This window comes from Scleropages formosus, chromosome 7 (genome assembly GCF_900964775.1).
Source record: "Scleropages formosus chromosome 7, fSclFor1.1, whole genome shotgun sequence".
Lineage (NCBI taxonomy): Eukaryota > Metazoa > Chordata > Actinopteri > Osteoglossiformes > Osteoglossidae > Scleropages > Scleropages formosus.
In genome coordinates, this window is record NC_041812.1 from 21,232,539 (window position 1) to 21,252,171 (window position 19,633).

Consider the following 19,633-nt stretch of genomic DNA (forward strand, 5'->3'; position numbering starts at 1 on the left):
CACTACTGTGAGAATGACTGAGATAAGTGTTTACCAAAAATGAGTGAATGAGTGAATAAAGGTATTACACTGCAGTGGAGTGGTGCCCTGTCCAGGGCATTCCCTCCTGCACACCCGAAGCTTCCGGGACAGCCTCTGGACCACAATAACCCTACATTAGGTAAGCGGTTATTAAGGATGGACAGATGCACGGAAGCATTACAGAAGTTCTGAATGATTATTTACTATATAGGTATTTCTGAGGGTTTTACAGTCCTACCCATAGGTACATTATGGGAAATTGCATTATTCCATAGTTTTTTATTTTTCTGGAGTTAGCCTTCCAGTTCCAATTTTGTTTGTTAGATGAGGTGCTAGTGTATAACTGTATAAAAAATATGTGGTTTTCTTCTCAAATTAAAATATAATCATTGTTTAGTGGAGCTTATATGATGTCCAGTGTAAGTGAAATTACCAGCAACCAAAATTAAAGTAATCAACAGGTGCAGTTTACCAGGTTACGTGCCAGAGAAATAGCAGCCAGTTTTTGGGAGCTGCAAGTCTTGTTCCGAAAACATTTTAAACCCCATGTCAACACTAAACCACAGTTAACCTATAAATAGATTAATTGCCTCAAGGTGATGGTTTTTTTTTATAGATATTCAACTAAACAAAGTCACACAGGCTCATGGCTAACAAAATAATACCTTGGTAACATACAGGAGCTTGTGTTCTTTACCGTGCTTTAACTAAAAAGGATTTTTCTTTTGTTTGTTTACTAAAATGAAAAGACTGGGTTTGAATGCACAATGTTTTTATTACAAGGACAGATCAGTAGTTACAAAACAAAGCATCCAATGAACTTGCACTGCCAAGAGAGTACAGCAAAGTTTTCAGATCGCACACCTTCGGAAGGTGTAATGCATTTATACTTGTTTATTCAGTCCCTAGCAAACACATATTCCTTCCAGGCAAACAAAAGATAAAAAAAAAAAAAAAAAGAAATCTGTTTAACATCATCTTGGAACACGGGAAATTGGGATACGGGTGAGGCCACACTCAACCCCAGAATTCATTGCCAGGTCCCAGGTAACATTTTACTTCAGTTATTATTATCGTGATTTTAACGACATTTAAATGTAGGTTTTCAATTTTGGCAATTTTAAAGGAAAATACTTTCAAACTTCCAATGAATATTATATAGGACATATGCTGAAAAAAGCAACAACCGAAAAATGTATTGACTTGCAAGAGGAAGTCTCTCCTCAACCATGGTAAATTGTTGGCAAATCGATGTGAATGTGCATTACTGACACACACCACAAAAGTTGATATCAAAGCCATACAATATCTAAACTTGAGTAGGCATATAGATATAGGGTAGTAAAAATGGATGAAAGTTGGCAGGGGAGCCCACAGGAAACAAACACTTTTCACAAGCGACACACAAACGGACATTTCTTTTTAAGTTTGTTAAGTACCTCTAGACCTCAGTTTGGTGAAACCAATATTCCATGAAACAATCACAGTGCAAAATACTTTTGGAAAATTAATAAAAATCCCTCTATGCTAAACAAATTATAAGTGTATGCTCACAGCACATTAAAAGATTGTCAATATTTTATGTAAAAGGCAAAAAAGTACAGTACTTATGTAACAACCAGTTCTAAAAGCTAAATCTAAACCAGCTACATTTGTAAAGTTTACAGTGTATTTTGTATCTAAGGCTATACAATAACTGCATTCTTTTTCATTATTTATGTCTTTCTTACTATTAATATTTATTGTAATTGTTTATTTATATTTTTACATAAAACCATATCAGTAGTCAGTGGTACTTTGCAACATTAATCGGTGGCAATATTCGATAAACATTTGAAACATTACAGTCTTTGAAGTCAACAAGATAAATGCAAAGGAAAAAAAAAAAAAAAAATCCCACATTCTTTCTTAACTCTATATATCTACTTATTTCAGACATGATTTGTAAACTAGTTATTACAGTCGCTTTAAAAGTTTGCTTTCGAGTTTCGCATGTTTTTTTAAACTTTTTTATTTTTTTTAAATATTTACTTTTTTTGAGAATGTACAGGAAAAAAAAAAAAAAACTGTTGCCATGGATAAAATTACACTCATATTCAGTCACACATACTGTACTGTGTCTCTGTTTACCTTACTGTCCCTGTAACAAAAAAAATAAAATAAAATAAATAAAAAACCAACAGTCCTGAATGTCCTTGCAGTAGCTGCTACCGCAACACAAACTTCAGTCATATCCGTAAATAATGGATTCTTTTTATTATTATTAAAATGATCCACATCGATATAGTTTATTAGCACATAGACTGTCAGCTAACACATAGTATACAGGGTGCTGTATCTTGGCACAGCGGCAATAGACCATGAAAAGAACCCAAGGAGATGTGTGTGAAGTTTGCTTGTTCCAGTCGAATGGCAGCAGGCAGAAAAGCAGCTAAGGAGCGGGAAACATCCTGAAATGATGCTCTGCTGCTGTACTTTTCAGCAGAGCACTAAACCAAGTGCATTGCTCCAGTAAGGTAAAATGTCCAGCTGTGCAAGTGGGCTAAAGTAACAAATGTAACCCATGCTGAATGTAAATAAATGCATTTCATGAGACAGTCTGATGTTAACAACTGAGATGGTCCTTTGGAGGTGGTTACGTCATGGTCTCCGATTCCAAAAAGATGCTAGAACACGTAGAAGCCCTGGACTACTGGATCTCTGGACACGGCACTCCTGATCCTGGCTGGAGCAAGAAGCTGCCCATCTGACACGGTGTTGGTCTGCAGACGTCTACAACGGTAGCACGTGCCTGGGGGTGACACACCCACCTGGCGGAATGTGACTGTCTGGATAGCTCATAACTTCACTTGCACAACAAGACAACTGAGGACGAAAATGGCAAAGCGCTGCGTTCAAAAAGTCCCCGATACGCGGCTCTAAGCCGCGTTACATCGCTATATACTCTTTTCTTCGTTCTGATTTACTTGTTTTTAATATTATGACTAATAAATGTCTTCATTGCTTGCTGATCAGGTGGCTGCTCTCCCTGGAGTCTTGCACTAGTCTTTAAGAGAGTCCTCCTTCATCTCAGTGTCACCTAGGTTATGCTCCTGGGCGAGCACAAGGGTGGGCACCCGGGGGCCGTCCTCCTCCTGTTCTACCCAATGAGGAACTACGTTCAAAAAAAAGAGGTAAATTAACACTATGGCCAGTAGAGGTCACTGTACATCATTTCAGAGGTGTGGCACCGCTGGAAAACAGCATCCACTGCAAAAAGTTCAGTCCAATGTACTTCAGTGTGTGGGACCAACAGTCAATAGAAATAGTGGAATTTTGGCCAGTCAACAAAGCATGTTTAACACTGGAACCATATATATATGTGACAGAAAGTGTGTGTTCCACTGATGTATGGATGAGTGACCCACTGTAAGTAGTGTATCTAGCAGTGTAAGTCACTGCGGTGAATGAGGTGTGTGGGCTCATAACACTACATAGAGTTCAATGAAAGTTGATTTGAAGAAAAGCTTATGCTAAATAAATAAATGTAAAATATTGCTTACTGTATATATTGTATACATAGTATATATACTGTGTTTTCTGTGAGATGTATATCACTTTGGAAAAAAGCATCTGCCAAATGAATATATACGTGTGTGTGTGTGTGTGTGTTTAAAACAGCACTTGTGACAACTATTATTTATTAATGTCTGAGTGACAAAACTGTGACACAGACCCAAAATGCATTATTTTACCATTTCATTTACATTTACATTTATTCATTTAGCAGACACTTTTGTCCAAAGCGACGTACATCTCAGCAAAAAGTACAATTTATGTATTAAAATTAGTGAATTAAGAAAATTTCATAAATGCTGTGGAGAAGTTACGGACAATTCTGTAAGTTTTGCGTAAATGTTTCACTCTTTTTCCAAGCAAGTTTAGAATTTAAATCAATGTCAAACTTTTGGATATTCTGTGAAGAGTTCTGAATACAATAATATCAGTATTCTCAGCTGTATTTGGAAAGATGAAGTTAAAGCCAATAATACTCCTTTTTATTTTATTATTTCTAAAATAAATTGTGTGATGATAATTAACCAAATGTTTATACATCTTAACTGAGCTCTCTCTTGGAGGAATGACGTTGATTTAAAAAAAAAAAAAAAAAAAGATTATCCAACTGGAAAGACAGAGAATTTTGAGGGGTGATTTTGCATTTTCGGAGGAAAATAAACACCATTTTCCTCTCCTAACTTGCAGCAATTCATATAATTAGGTTTTAGATGAAGAAATAAATTTTAAACCTAATTTTCAATTTCCGGAACGGACAGCTGTTAGTGCAGTGGTTACAGCTGCTGTCTTTAGAACGAAAGGCTGCAGGTTTGAATATCACCTCTACCTGTAGTACTCTTAAATAAGGTGCTTACCCTAAATATTGCTCTAGTAAAAATTACCCAGCTTTAGAAAGGGGTGAACAACTTTAAAACCCTTTGGAGAAAAGCATCAGCTAAATGAATAAAAGTAAAAGTGTAAGGAAACTGTGATCATATGAAGGAAAATAACATGGACACTAGATGGCGCAATAAACCTGCATATGTCGCCCGTTTGCTTATTCTTTCAAGCTCAAAGCAAGACACGTTAAATTCAGTATCAGTATATAACTGAGTAGTGTATTTGTTTTACACTTTCATAAACTGATTGTAATTTTCGAAAGAAAGGCCTATTTATTTTACATTATTTTATTTAGACTTTCATGTCACCGCATGCAAAGTAGAATATAACTAGGCATAAATATGTGAAAAACTTTCAGGGATGACATCGACACTTAAATGTAATTACATCGAGGTGCACACGCTGAAAATGTGTATGTGCGATATCATAGCAGCTTTAAGAATCATGTCAAATGTGAACAAATCGAGTACACGCACACATTGTTAGAAACAGCTTGTCCCAAGTGGGTCGCGGCGAGTCGGAGCCTAGGCCGGCAACACGGGGTGCAAGGCCGAAGGGAGAGGGGACACACCCCGGACGGGACGCCAGTCCACTGCAAGGCACCCCAAACGGGACTCGAGCCCCAGACCCGCCAGAGAGCAGGACCTGGCCAAGCCCGCCGCACCACCGCGCCCCCCACAAATCGAGTCGTGTTTGTTAATTTCATTTACATGGGAGCAGAAAGTTGCACACTTGTTTCACAAAGCCAATTTTTTAATTCAATCTGCGAGAATAACGGATGACTAACCTCGGAATTAACGTTGCATTTTTGGTATGGATTCAAATGTGATTTGATTATGACTTTGCCATTAGAGCAGCAGTAAAGTTCTCAGCGCCCTCTACTGGGCGAGTGGCGCCACTGAAACATAATTAGGTCTATCAATGTGATCCCAAGGAAACAGAAGCATATGGTGAGAGGGAACTTAGCTGCAGGATCCACTTTATGTTAATACAAGCGTCACGCTTAGCTGAGTAGATTAATTAATAAATCAATGAAACAAAAGCTTAAACAATACTGGATACCAGTTTCAAAGGCAGTATCTTGTCTTTCTTTCTTTCTTTCTTTCTTTCTTTCTTTCTTTTTCTTTTCTTTCTTTCTTCCTTATAGCTAGGCACAGCTAGTGTTGTATTTTATGACCTTGGCCATGATAAAGATGGCTTTGCTTTTAGTCTGTTATGTTCATTTTAATGGCTTGGTTTTCATGCTTATTATAAATTGCCTTGAATATATTTTCCCAAAAATGCCTGCTGCAATTACCAGCAAGGAGCACGACTACTGTTTCCTAATGGTTATGTCTTCATTTCCTTCTTTTTTCTCCCCAATGGAGCCTTGTTTATCGAGTTTATCAGGAAGGGCAGTGATTTTAGTGAGCTGACACGCACAGAAACACACACAAGGAGCAACAATCTACCCGTGGCTGCACTGCAAAGAATAGAAGGACTACCTAGGGTGCACAGGCAATGTGTTTGCCCGACACTTTTCTTGAGAAAACCATCGTGTGAAATGCTCGGTGCCTTCTATTCTTTTTCATGCATTGGGAAACTTTAAATACTGTTTTTGGCAAGGTAAAACTGATTGAACATCCAGTATTTATAAATATGTAAATGTGAGCAGTGCACATAGCTGGAGCACCAGGAAGGGAAGGGGAAAAAATATTTTTAGAAGATTTTAATGAATACAGGATGTTTATAAATACCATTTGCTGCAAATCACAAAGACTGGAAGAATTTCCCCTCCAAAGCAGAAAAAAGTTACAAAAGGCAGATTGCAGAATGCCTTTTTTAATGCACAGTGGAATGTGTCATTGTGGATTCTACATATTGAGGGTTAAACTCTCGAAATTCTTCCTCAAAAAGAAAGGGGAAAAAAAAAAAGGCTAATCTTTATCACACATTTCAAATGCAGTTATTTTAAATTTTTAGCATTTTATGTTTTTAAGAACAAATCACTGGCAAAGTTATATATTGCATATTTGCCATCTGTGTTTATTTATCTCACTGAGGAAAAAAAAAAGATGTTTTATATAACCTTGGATGTTCTTGTAGTTGAGGGATGACACTTGTTTGGAAAGAGAAAACTTGATTTTTTTCACGGGAAAGAAAAATGGTTTTATATTGAGGGCAGTAAAGTAAATGTTGCTTTGGAACTGATTTATGAACTCTATTTCTATGGCAAAGATGACCCAATATAAAATAAATTGAAGAACTTTTTTGCAATTTAAGACCAAACTACAGAATGCACCCCCAGCACGCAAAAAAAAACTGTCCAGTTGAGAGTGTTTTCTGCAACTTTGTTTCTTAGCAAACATAATATATACATGGATACCAAATATTGCCATTTGTACATTTTTTTTTATATTCATATTCTTCTTTGATTCATTTTTAGATGAAGTAATCCATTAAAAATGCACACACACATTGGCTGAAGTCGCTTGTCCCATGTGGGGTCGCGGTGAGCCAGAGCCTAATCCAGCAGCACAGGGATGGAGGTGGGGGGGACACACACACCCAGGACGGGACGCCAGTCCTCCACAATAGACGCCAAGCGGGACTCGAACCCCAGACCCACTGGAGAGCAGGACTGTGGTCCAACCCACTGCGCCACCGCACCCCCTGCTAAAATATATATATATATATATATATTTTTTATTATTAAAAAAAGAAAGAAAAAAAAAAAAAACTGTTTAGTTAAAATACACCAGAAGTTTATGGAAGGAAAAGGAAATTGTTTGAAAGTGAGGGAAACGGCCCAGCCTTAACCTCCCTGACTACCCTTTTCAGCATACCACACACACACACACACACACACACACACACACACACACACACGCACAAACGCACACGCACGCACACACCTACTCAGCATGCGTGTAAGTCGGGGCAGAACATGCATCGACGCAGCCCATATACACAAGGGGGCAGCTTGACTTTTCAGGTGAACTTTACCCGGCGACCTCTAACGCGCCTCCCTGTTTAGCTAATTTCGAAGAGGGGTGGGGGTGAAGGGCAATCGTCTTTGTTTCGCAGATTTGTGCTCAGGTCACACCCTTCTGGGCCCAGCTGATGAACAGTCCCTTAACCCAGGCAGATCTATGCTGCTGTAGCCTGCTCTCCTTCATCCTACCGCCATTCTTCCCACTGTCTCGTTCCCACAGCCAGCGCGGCCTGCCATGACAGCTTAAATAAAACCCCTCCATTAATGTTAGGAAATGACACTCGATTTCCATTTGATCTCCTAATCATTCCTGCTGAAATGATAATTAGTGCCAGAGTCGTCCCAGGAAAATCAAGTAAAAGAACCCCTCATTGTGCAAAATACATCTGTCGTCAGGAGGTATTCAGGACCAACAAATACATTTTTTAAATATCCCCCCATCTGTTGGCAAGGCCTCTTTCTGATTCTTTTCAACTGACATAATTCAGATTGATTCGTTCAGCAGATAAAACTAAAGCCACTTCTGCCCTTTATAGCAGGAACATAATACTGGCCTTTATTCCCTAACAATGGGACATAATGGTACTGGAATGTGCAAAATGACTGCATCCTAAATTACTGTGACACACAAGGGTCCAGCACAGAATACGCTTGAATGTGATAAATCATTAAACACAGATTACTAACATGCTTTCGCATCAACAAGGTCAAATGAAGGCTGTGTAAAGACAAAATTCAAATAACTGCGGATATCTGGACGAGCACTGTGTGCAGAGTCATTAAACCCAGGTTTGTTCTGCTTTTCTCCCATTCCCTTCTTCTTCTTCTTCAAAAAAAAGCCTTTTGTACGACAGCAGGAAGATATGAGGTCATCTGGAATTTCAGCCCTCATTTGGATAGCTGTCCCATTCAGCATTAATCTAAGTTATCCGGATCATATTCATTCGCAAAACTAGCGTATCCCTTTTCTTAAAAAAATTATTTGACTTAATTTTTAAATTTTATTAACAGCTCTAGGTCATAACAATATGAAGGCAAAGGTGATACACCAAAAAATACCCATACTTAAAACAAGGGCAAAAGGTCAGATGGTTATAACATTTAGGTAAGATTATGTATTATCTCATATGTCCCAGAAGTCTTTCCAGGCAATTCCAGAATTCCTCAGAATTGCCATGCAGATCAAACGTTAAATTTTGTAGTGAAAGAAAAGTGAAACACTTTGGTCATCTACATATTTCCAAAGCCAACTTCACGTGTGCACCACAATAGGAAAATGCATTTCCTTGTTCAGTGTGAAAGGGCAGCCAGCATACTGTATAAAGTGCTTAATGATTGTCTGAGGACTCATCCTATGGGGCGATATTTTTTTGGGGTGGATGCTGGTGCAAAGAGTCAGACGTGTTTCACGGCAACTTGCGCCAAGCAGACGTGCTAATCTAGGCAACCTGCACGTCTCCCCTTAAGTTTAACGCACAAACAGCTCGGCTCATTGACCCTGGGTTTGCGAACGCCATAGCAGCTGGCATCAGACCACCTTCCCAACGGATTAGAAAGCCCTGTATAGACTCCTTCCTGACCAGTGTAATGGGTGGGACATGTTTGTACCTAAATAGCAGCGCTCGTTAGCCAAGCGTACCGCGCTCTTCATATTCTCGAGTGCCACGTCAGGTTGCTAATTTTGCGTGGCGTCGGGTGGCAGCAGGAGAAGAGATGCTGCCTGCCGTGCTCAACATCTCTGAAGCTCATCCTGGGAGCCTAGGATGCGTGATGCGTGGTAACGGTACTGTCAGCCACTTTGGAGGGCGCCAGAGTGCGCCTTCCGTCCCCTTTACACCGGGACCTGTCAGCGACGGCGCGCTCGACACCGCCAAAAAACACGAGAGGCACCAGGAGACGCAGCGGCACCGCGCTCTGTCACGGCGCATTCTGGAGGAGGGAGCGCGAAGGGGGTCCCTAGAGGTGGAGATGCGTCTGACTAGCTACACTATGCACTTCACAAGCTGCTGACGGGAGCTTTAAAAAGCTGAAAGGAAGCTAATGTGGGCTGTAGGAGAGAGATCAGACTGACAGACTCTTTTTATTTTTTTTTTTTTTCTGATTTACTGCTGTTGACTGGAGACACGGATTCACTAACTCGCGTTCTGGAGCAACCGAACAGTTTAAAAGTTTACCCCGGTAAACCCCTGAAAATCGAAGCCTCTGATGTCAGCGTAGTGCCGGGACGCTGCACTCAAAAGCTGACACGACGTTTTGATGTAGGGATTTCTTATTATTTAGGGCCGGAAAATGAAAATCTCGCTTGTAGGCCCAGGCTTTCTTTAAAAGGCAATCGAGTGATACGGCGAATGGATTTAATCGATGCGCTGATCTCAGAGACGGAGGCGAGTGGAAAAAGCCGAGCACCTGCTTTTGTTGCTAATGTGCCTTCGTTTGCTTCCTCCAGTCTCTGATGACTCAAAGTTCCTGGTACAACATCTGTTACCCACATTTACTGGATCTCAATTAAGATAGCACAATCCTGAATCATTCTTCCCTTTTTATTGTTTGCATGTCTGACTACAAAAAAAAGTGCAAAGCAAGTCCGACTCATGGGTATTTTTTTGCAAGATGATGAGAAACGGTGGTGTTTCAAAGTGTATGATACTTAAAGGCAACACCAGAGAATAACATAATGCACAGTTTTAAGGGCTGATGCATTAGTATTCTAGACTGGGGAAAAAAGTAGTAAGATTATGTAAATTAAAACAGGATATCCACTTACTGCTTGTGTTTCTGGCCCGTTCTAATTTAAAATATCCCATTAAAATATTCTCAGAGGAATCCAAGGGTTGCTTAACGGGGTAATTATTATAGTTAAAGAACCCAGGTTCCTGTTTCATCCATAGCATGCAGAACTGCAGACATTGGAGACACCTTCACAGAAGTCTGTCATTTTCATTCTCTTTACACAAATCTAACACATATCTACAAATTTCTGTGTACACTGCACTATGCATCTTTCCAAATGGATCTTTATGATCTGCAATAAAGAGCTTTGAATAATTACAATCAGATTTTTTTCTTCAATTGGCATAAAATAGATGATGAAGCAGTGTATAGCTGCTTCAATACATTATTAAATGCATGATGGTATGCATGATATCCTTTAGAATTTAATCTGACGTTAATAATACAGTTCTATTCAGGAATTACTATTCAATTTTTAATAACAGTTCTTTTGTAATTAAAAATTTGTTTTACTGCTAAAAAGTGCTAAATAGTAAATTATTCACTCAGCATAAACTATTGTCCTGGAAAACATCAACAACAATTAACCATTTATAACAATGTTTTAAATGTCCTAACAGGTGGACCAATACACTGCTTTAAAGAGGCCTTGTACATATTTACCAGGATCAGAAGGACAGCGTCTTAAGGATTTATAAACTTTTATACGTTATGCCATCCTTTAAGCAAGGCTCAGCGTGAGAATAAAAGCAACAGCTGAATATTTTTTTTTTGTTGTTTTTATTTGGATTCATTTCACAAACCGAGATAAATGTGTGAAATGTAAGTTGTCTTGGGTGATCAGGTTTGAATTGATGCTATTCAAAAGAACAATGCTACAAAACCACTTTTAGGACTCTGGTTATTTATGCTGAACTGCAAGCCACCAGAGCACTTGTAAAAAAAAAAAATAAAAATAAAAAATAATGAACCACTGTAAATGATGAAAAGGATTCAGAGAACTTCGTGATCACAAATACAGGAAAAAAGAAAATATGGAAAAAAAATGTTCATCAGCTTTGTAAATCAGCTTTGAAGACTCCCTCAGACTATAAGATCAGGGAGAGAACGGTTGCACTGCAATTAAAAGGAATTCTTCTTCTGTACACAATGAGAAATTGAGAGGCTCTCGTTTTCTCTAGTGTGATAATTTGTTTTTATCAATTATTTATTCTCAAACACTGGGAGAAAGCTTGCTCTCCGAGTCTAAAAAGCACATCCATAACATCATATCTCAGTGCATCGATGAGCTGCTTTGAGAGGCGTGACTTTGTGCGCCTCAATTACACTTCTCATGGAGTAAGAACTGAGAACTAAGTCCCTGTTAATACCCTGGCACTAATACTGTGGCCTTGGGTGGGCAAGATAAGCAATGGGCAGATTTTGAGATTGCAGTCTTCACTGTAACTCAGCTCCAAACATTTTAAAGTCCTGTTTCTCCCCATTATTCCCTCATTCTAAATGTTACTGGAATTAACATTTTGTATCCCCATTGGTAAATAATGCAGAAACAAAAATTAAAGCAATCAATGCCTCTGCAGTGGCTTTAAACACTATAATAATTGCTAACACTTATCCCATTCGCACACCAACAAGGTGGCATGCAGGCTTGACATGATTGTACAGCAACATTAACAAACAGAAACAGTAAAAAAAAAAAATAAAAAGAAGAAAAGGAGCCCCGACGTGAAATAAACTGTGAAAAGTGTTGATTTAATCAACACCATATCTGAATGAGAATTCTTGTATCTGCACTTAATTGTATGCACTTTTTTCTTCTGTCATATCAGCAATCAGTTTTTCTAATTCAAACCCTGTGAAACACCACAGATGCGAGTAATTACAGCTTCATTATAAAAAAGCAACATATACCATAGATTGTAAGCCACTGAGAAATCACCTTGCTGATGGATGTGCTTGCCATGGTTCATATAACTCTTGACAGCATCCAAAAGGATTAGAACTCTTTATCTGGTCAGCAGTGTGATGTGGGGAAGCGAGTATAAAGTCGCAGTGATTTATTGAAAGATTCCTTTGAATGAAAATGTCCAAGTCAGTGCATGGTTCACACCATAAAGCTCTAAGGGCTGTAAGATCTAGGGAGCGGACGGAAGGAAGCGCTGAACAACAGGAGAGCAACCTGCCTGTCTCTCATCACTTCTGCTCGCGGAGAGTCGAAAATCGTTCAGCACTTCATTACTATGCTGCCACACTGGGGTGAGGAGGTGTCTAGGAATCTTAGCTACTTGCACTGATTTACCCATTTATACAGCTGGGTAAATTTGCTGGAACAATTCAGAGTAAGTACATTCTTCAAGGGTATGACAGCAGGAGGTGGGATTCAATGTTTCTTCAAGGATTCGGTTTCGTTGCTTTTGTCTGCCTATTTTGAAAAAAACAAACAAGACGACTGTGTGGCTCTCAAATGATCAGAAGCAGGACATAAATTGATGCTGTTTAAGGCTCCTTAGCTACCACTGCCTCGCATTCATTCATTGAGCTGACACTTTTCTCCAAAACACCTTACACTGTTAAGCTTCAGTCATTTACTCATTTTGACAGTTGTGCAATTTTTACTGGAGCAATTGAGGTCAAACCTCAGATCGTCAAACCCTGTTGTTTAAAACTTGCTGTTATCCCCTGTCATAGGGTTAGGGGTTCATGTAATGGATAGAAGGAAAGGGTTGCATTACATTTATTCATTTCGCTGATGCTTTTCTCCAAAGCGACTTACAACGTTATCATAATACTGTGGCGCGCAGCGCCGTGGGTTTGGATGGGGTGAAGAAGGGCACAAAGGCAACATTCATTACGAATGATTTATCAGAACACCAGCACCAGGGAAATAATGCTCTCGGTCCGAGGACCCCGTTTCCTCTAGGACCTGCGCCTACAGCCAGCCTCCCCAGCCTGTTTAGCGTCTCCAGACTCTCTCCTTTCTCCCCAGGCGGACGCAAGCACCCCTTTTTATTCCCCGTGCGTCACCAAACACTAACTAATAACAATAAAACACATTTCCCGCTAAAAACAGTAACGCCGGTCGTTACAGTACTATAATAAATAATACTTACCTATTAGTACAGCTGGATAATTTTACTGAAGCAATAGGTGGTAAGTACCTTGCTGAAGGGTACTTCAACTAGAGGTGAGACTTGAACGTGTGATGTTCGGGTCAAAATTCAGAAGCACTAACGATGAATTTACCAGCTGCCCAGGCTGGGTGAGGGGGATAGGATTAGGGTTAGTGGTAAAGGGTTAGTGGATTAGGGTTAGGGTTACTTGAGTTTTACTTCTTAAAGTGGGACATCCATACTGTTAGGTTTAGAGTTAGGGTTATACTTGTTGAGCTGGAGCAGCTATGGACACACAGCATTTGCCACTTTTCCTATTTTAAAGAATAACACATTCATTTCTAAAATAATTTTATTAAACCTAATTACAATAAACGTATGAAACGTGGCACAATGTCACACGGTGGTGTTAATAGCTCTGTGACCTGAATGTTCGACTTTGTTTCTCATTAAAGTTTATGCGAGTCCAGTGTTTACGTGGTGAGAGAAAATCACGCCGATGTTTAAATGTATTCCCCGAGTCTGGTGGCCATCTGGATGTATGGGCGGCACAACGATCCTTTGTTCACATGAAAGGCTTTGTTTATTTGTCCTCAACTGTACGGCATGTGAAGATAAACAGATAGAGAGGGATCAATAGATATAACACAGAATCAAGTGAAATAAGCAAAGAGCGAGCATGACGTGATTATTTTTATGGGCCTTTCTGAAGCTGGAAAGAGCGGAAGGAAACATCACGGTCCAAGGTGATACTGGTCCAGAAAAGGAGCTATGCGCTCTCAGAGCACAAAGGCCTTTTCATTATCCAGAAATGACATTCAACGTTTCATTCTGCTCTCTGGTATGGAAGCCGTAACCCCGCAGATCTGCAGATCGGGGAACTGGCATAAAGAGAGACAGTGGCTGTCAGACAGTGGGGTCTCAGACACTGCAAAAGAAGAGCATCTCTGTAATCTCGGGAAATTATATGAGCACAATGTCAGGCACAACAGCGGCTGGGGCTTCGAGTACATGCATACCCCGTACGTACGTTCACTGGCTGTCTGTCCTCAGACTGCAGAATTCTTGTAGCGTACATCAGATCGTGCTGGAATGAAACAAGTAAATGATGCACAAAAAAGGGGAAAACAAAAAAAAAAAAAAAAAAAAAGAAAAAGTGAAGACGGATGGCGATTTAGCAAATAAAGGCTTCGAGTGTGTAATTAATCCAGGCAGAACACCAGGCGCATTTGGGAAGAGCTTCAGAAATACTGGGGGACGTAATCTGGGAGGGAGATAATGAAAAGCACTGCATGGATGTGAGATTGTGTTCTCCAGTCCAACGCAAACACACACACGCTGCACTTGCACGCCTTGCTTTTCACGCAGTGCGTCCGAACGGCCTCTAGGTGGCGCTGCTCTTTTATGTGTGCTGCTTTCTTTTGCAGGACAATAAAAACATCAATTTGCCCTGAAATCATTTTTGACGTAAATGTAAAATGATGCCCACACGAACCCAGTAATGAAGCATAGTGCATTTCTGCGGCTCCTAATTTGACTAGTTAAATGACTCCATTAGGTGTCTAACGGACAGAGCCAAATCATTTCTGGTCAGTTGATGCTCACTTACCCGCATCACTTTAGTGGAAATTTAAGTCTTGTGTCTACTTTTCTTTTGTCGTCTCATTTTAAAGCATCGGCACCGAACGAAAATGGGAAAGGTGAAGAAGGTATACTTTCTGAACTGCCCCCGAAGCACAAGGAAGGAGGGGGAGGAAGGAAAAGGTGAATAGAATGAAAGGGAAGCGACACTGAAGCCGTGTTGGGGCGATTAACTGTAGAATCTGTCTATGGTAATTGTTTTTCACTTCTTGTCATTTTTTTCAGCCACAAATTACTACTGCTAGTGCTACATATAAAAGTTATAATGACAATGAAAAATAATAATCGATCACTATTATTGCTTCTGGGCCTCATGGCTCCTGCTGAATTGTGTAGGATCTCTGGAACCATGAATGGACAAGTAGTTCTTGACTGTAATTTAATGGACATGGGAATTTTGCCTCACTGATGCAATATGCTTTAAGTTTATAATAAAATTGTTAAAAACAAACAAAAAAAAACTGTTAAATCCACATTTTCATAAAAAGCAGTTTGATCAGTTTTGCCACTTCAATGAAGGCAAAACGCTGCACATCAGTGAAGTGCAGAAGAAGCAAAAATGTAGGAATCTCAGTGATTGCTGTTATGGAACAGTCACAGATTTGCACATAAGTATGAATGCTTTCACACAGACGAAAATGTGAATAACTATTAATAGAATGAAATGGTGACAGTCGGGCCAAGCGTCAGTGGCATGGTCCACACCTCATTACTGTGTCACGACCAGTGCGCCAGGAGGCACGTGGGTGGAATTTCGCTTTCGGCCACTTGACAGCACTCCACTCTCCTGTTTGATGTATCACGGAGGGCAGAGACTTCAGTTCATCACTGGATTTCTTGAATGCGGTGAACTGAGTCACCTTGTGCTGCACAGGCAAACAGCAGTCACAGATCTATCTATCTATCTATCTATCTGTCTATCTATCTATCTATCTATCTAACTTTTATTTACATTCATTAATTCATTTTTACATCTGGTCATCACAATATCTGGGGCTAAGTTTATGACAGTTGGGGGGGAAAAAAAAAAATTAAAATACCATCATCACAGATTTCTCCCACCAGAGATGCTATACTTTCAAAATACTGTATGGAGACAGCCTGGACAGACACTGGAGCTACATATGAATATTACTATTTAAAGTCGATGTTCTCCTCCATCCTTCTAAACTTTGCTGGTGTTTCTGAGCGCCGCACTACAGATGAAAGATCCAGCGAGATTTGACGCCTGCCGCTGCAACATGGACCTGTTCCGGGCTGACCGAAGGCTGCTTTTCTTTGTGAGCCCTTAACTGCCAAGGTTACTTTGATATTCTTACTCCAAGTCTATCACCAAAGACATACACAAAGAGTTGGGAGAGAAGTGAGGGATTTACAAAGGCATCTGTGGAGCGGTGCAAGCCAGCAGCCTCTCCAGGCCTTTTGAAGTCGCCCCAACCGGAGTCTTTGGCAGTACCCACGGGCGATGCGCTGTGCCGCGCGGTGCCCGTCCAAAATCACAGAGAAATCCTGCAGGAAAAAAAATACCTTTTTTGCTCAGTTTAATCAAAACAAATGAGCAAATGTCATCAAACCTGTCACATTCATTCTGGAATACTAACTATAACCGCACCTCGGAGTTGCGGTTTAAAAAGAATCTAAAAAAGAAAATGTGTAGAGCTCCTTTACTTTTTTTGAAAAAATAATTTTTCACAATATATACACACCAAAAGGGTTTATTAATTCTAAAGAATCAATCTGAAAGAAGCGGTAGTAACAGCATCAGTAATAGTCGTAGTAGTACAAATCACGTATAGACATGAAATCTATAATTTATCATAATAACTTGCAATATCTGAGGCATTCGACTTATAACAGTAGATACAAAGAACAAAACCGTGCAACAATAAGGAGAAACAGATGTCCTACGTAGCGGAAGTGAGAGGGTTAACAGGCTTCTTTAATGTCTCTGCATGAACAGATTTTGTTGGTGCTTAACGTAGGCTCAAAATTAAAGCATATCATTTTACAGACATATTGCATGCATATTACTGAGGCCCAGCTGTTTGTGTCCTGCTTTTAAGAGCCATATGATTAAGTTACAGGGTATCAGATAAGATTTAGGCCTTTTTTCCATTGGCCTTATTTTGGAAAGGGGCCATTTGCTTTTTACTGGTAAGGTACTAAATGGCGAAATGACATTAGTTTTAGAATATGTGTAATTATTACCCACTCGTGACTCCCGTTAACTCTCATATGATGTGAATTGAAAAAGGAAATGCTGTATAGAGGAGATTCTGTACTGAAGGGAATACAACTGTGTGCCTGCTGCACGATGATTATTTTGAAAAGCAGGCCACCCACAACAGGAATGTTTTCTAACAAAATGTGGAATAAATGAATGAATGAAAGAATGAATGAATGAATGAATGAATGAATATTTAAGGCAAATAAATCACCCTGTGGATTTTTTTTTTTTTAACAATACAGCAATCTTAACCCAAATCTTATAAATCTTATCAAAGTGTTTCAAGCTACAAAAGGGAAATTAAGGCAGATTAAAATAATTTACATGGCAGCTGGAATGAAGATTAAGACCGCCAGGCAAATTCTGCCAGAGAGGCAGCTGCTTATTGAGAAAAACCTATCTGACATTTTTGACTGTAATAATGAACCATTTAATAGTTAACTATTTGCTTATACATGTTGGAACATTTACTTTTGTTGGAATGCTGAGCCAAAGTCTGTCCTTTTGTACTCACTGATCTTTCCCTGTGCTTTTTTTTTTTCATTTCTCCTTGGTATTTATCTCCATAGTGTCAAATGTCACAAGTTTTGCATTAAATTCATCATGTCCACGTGTCACTCTTAGTGCCTGAATTAGAACCTAATCCTGACAAGGTTTCATATCTACTACGTTGTTTGAAAGTAAGATTTAGAAATGACTGCATTTTTTGTCAAGCTGAGTAAAGGAAAACAGATGGTTGTGATTTCTGGGCCCTGTACTGGCAGTGAGATGTCTTTAATATTTTAGAGAGGCCTTTCTCTAAATATGTCCTCCTCTTATAAAGTTGGGACTTTAATGACTGGCAACTCTTGGCTTTACTGTAAACTGCCGGAGTGAAAATCCAGACATAATATCTTTGGACACATGCGAATATGTCAAAAACATTAAGTGCTTTGTTTGAATTGCCAAACCACGGCTGGTTTGTTTCGGAAAAATCAGCTAATGTAGAAAAACACAAGCATTTGCTAAATTAAGATTTAGACAGAGCGGAAAAGGGGCTTAAGGTGCTATCTGTGTCTACCTCTGTTGCTTTTGTGTGTTTAGTTTTAATATCAAAGGCAAAGATCATTTGTTTGGTTCTTTACAGCAGAGGTGACAGTCTTCAATTCAAATCATAATGTTTAACCATCTGCTTTGAACGCGAGCATTTGAAATGCAAATTAAGTCAATACTCCCAGACATAGATAGATAGATAGATAGATAGATAGATAGATAGATAGATAGATGGCATGACATATTTTGATCACACTTTCTCAATATATTATCTCTTCCAGCAGATTTCTAACATGTATACATCAGTTCTGTTGTCTTTGCAGTTAAGATTTTGAATCCCACAAGTTAACTATGTTTTGCCAGTGTACACAGATTTTATGGTTGCAGATTTAATGAGTCTTGCTGCTTGATGATATTACAGATGACAGAATATTAATAAATGAAGCTCATCATTTTTTATAAAAAGATTCTACATGATAATGTTGCCTTGCGTCATTGTTTCAAGATGTCTTTATGTTATTCATCTGCACATTATTTATCTATTTACTTATGTTTAATGTAGGGTCTACAAAAATAATTCAACTTACATTTTACATCAGATAAATGAGCAACAATCAAATGCAGTTTTCACAGTGACACATGCTGTGGCATCAACGAGCAGACAAAAGACAGGAACATAAATACAGTATATATAAGAAGAGTGAAAAATGCAATTTTTCAAATGAGTAGACTCTTCTGTGTGTCAAGGGGTGAACAATGCAGACACAAAATTGACTCATTAGTCTTAAAAGTTCCATCCTATTGTAAATCATTCATTCTTGATAAGGTTGATGTACAATTCTCCGAGTTAAATGCATGAGAAAACCAGTAGGGTTCTCTGCCGAAAAGAAAATAAATAAATTGATTAAATAATTTAAAAATCGCCCGTCTCTCCAGTGATAACAGGAACTCTGTGCAGATGCAGCAGTTTTTTGAGTTGTTGTATTAATTGTTTGCAGGCCCGTCAAAAACTGGAGACAGGGCCTCTGACAAGGTGTTACCCAGCTGGGTTTTCAAACTGCGACAAGACTCTGCATTCTTTTAAGATATCTTCAGATACATAATAACGCAATTAGACTCCTTGCAAGCGAAATCTAGCGCTGGATACCTGCAGAGTGTCTGTGTTGTAAAGAAGAAGAAGGGAGTACCAGTGTCATAAACAGTGTGAATCATCTGCAGGACGACAACACTATCACAAATTCAGGTGATTGCAATTATGCTGAGTTTTGTCAAAGCAGAGCAAATAGTCTCTCTCTGGAGAAACAATTAAATGAAAAAGACATTTTGATCATTCCCAAGGACGTCCAGTTCTCTGACATTGTTTTGGACCGCCTGGTGCAAAAATTAGACATATTTTGGACAAGAAGCAATTCGAGAGGAGGCAAGAAAAAAGCATGAAAAACAACTTCCATCTGATGAGCAGCT

At 39.2% G+C, this 19,633-nt stretch overlaps 1 protein-coding gene across 2 annotated transcripts in view; it reads right to left on the reverse strand.

Moving 5' to 3' along the window:
* LOC108926366 (zinc finger protein 536-like) overlaps positions 1–19,633 on the reverse strand; it is a 131,848-nt gene that overhangs the window by 11,491 nt on the left and 100,724 nt on the right. Inside the window, exon 6 of one of the 2 annotated variants that reach the window (XM_018739034.2) lies at positions 2,099–3,175. The exons of the other annotated variant lie outside the window; for it this stretch is intronic. Within the exon in view, the coding sequence (XP_018594550.1) occupies positions 3,063–3,175 (113 nt within the window). The 3' untranslated portion in view covers positions 2,099–3,062. Of the gene's footprint in view, positions 1–2,098; positions 3,176–19,633 lie in introns of those variants that run through there. 2 annotated transcript variants of the gene reach the window in all.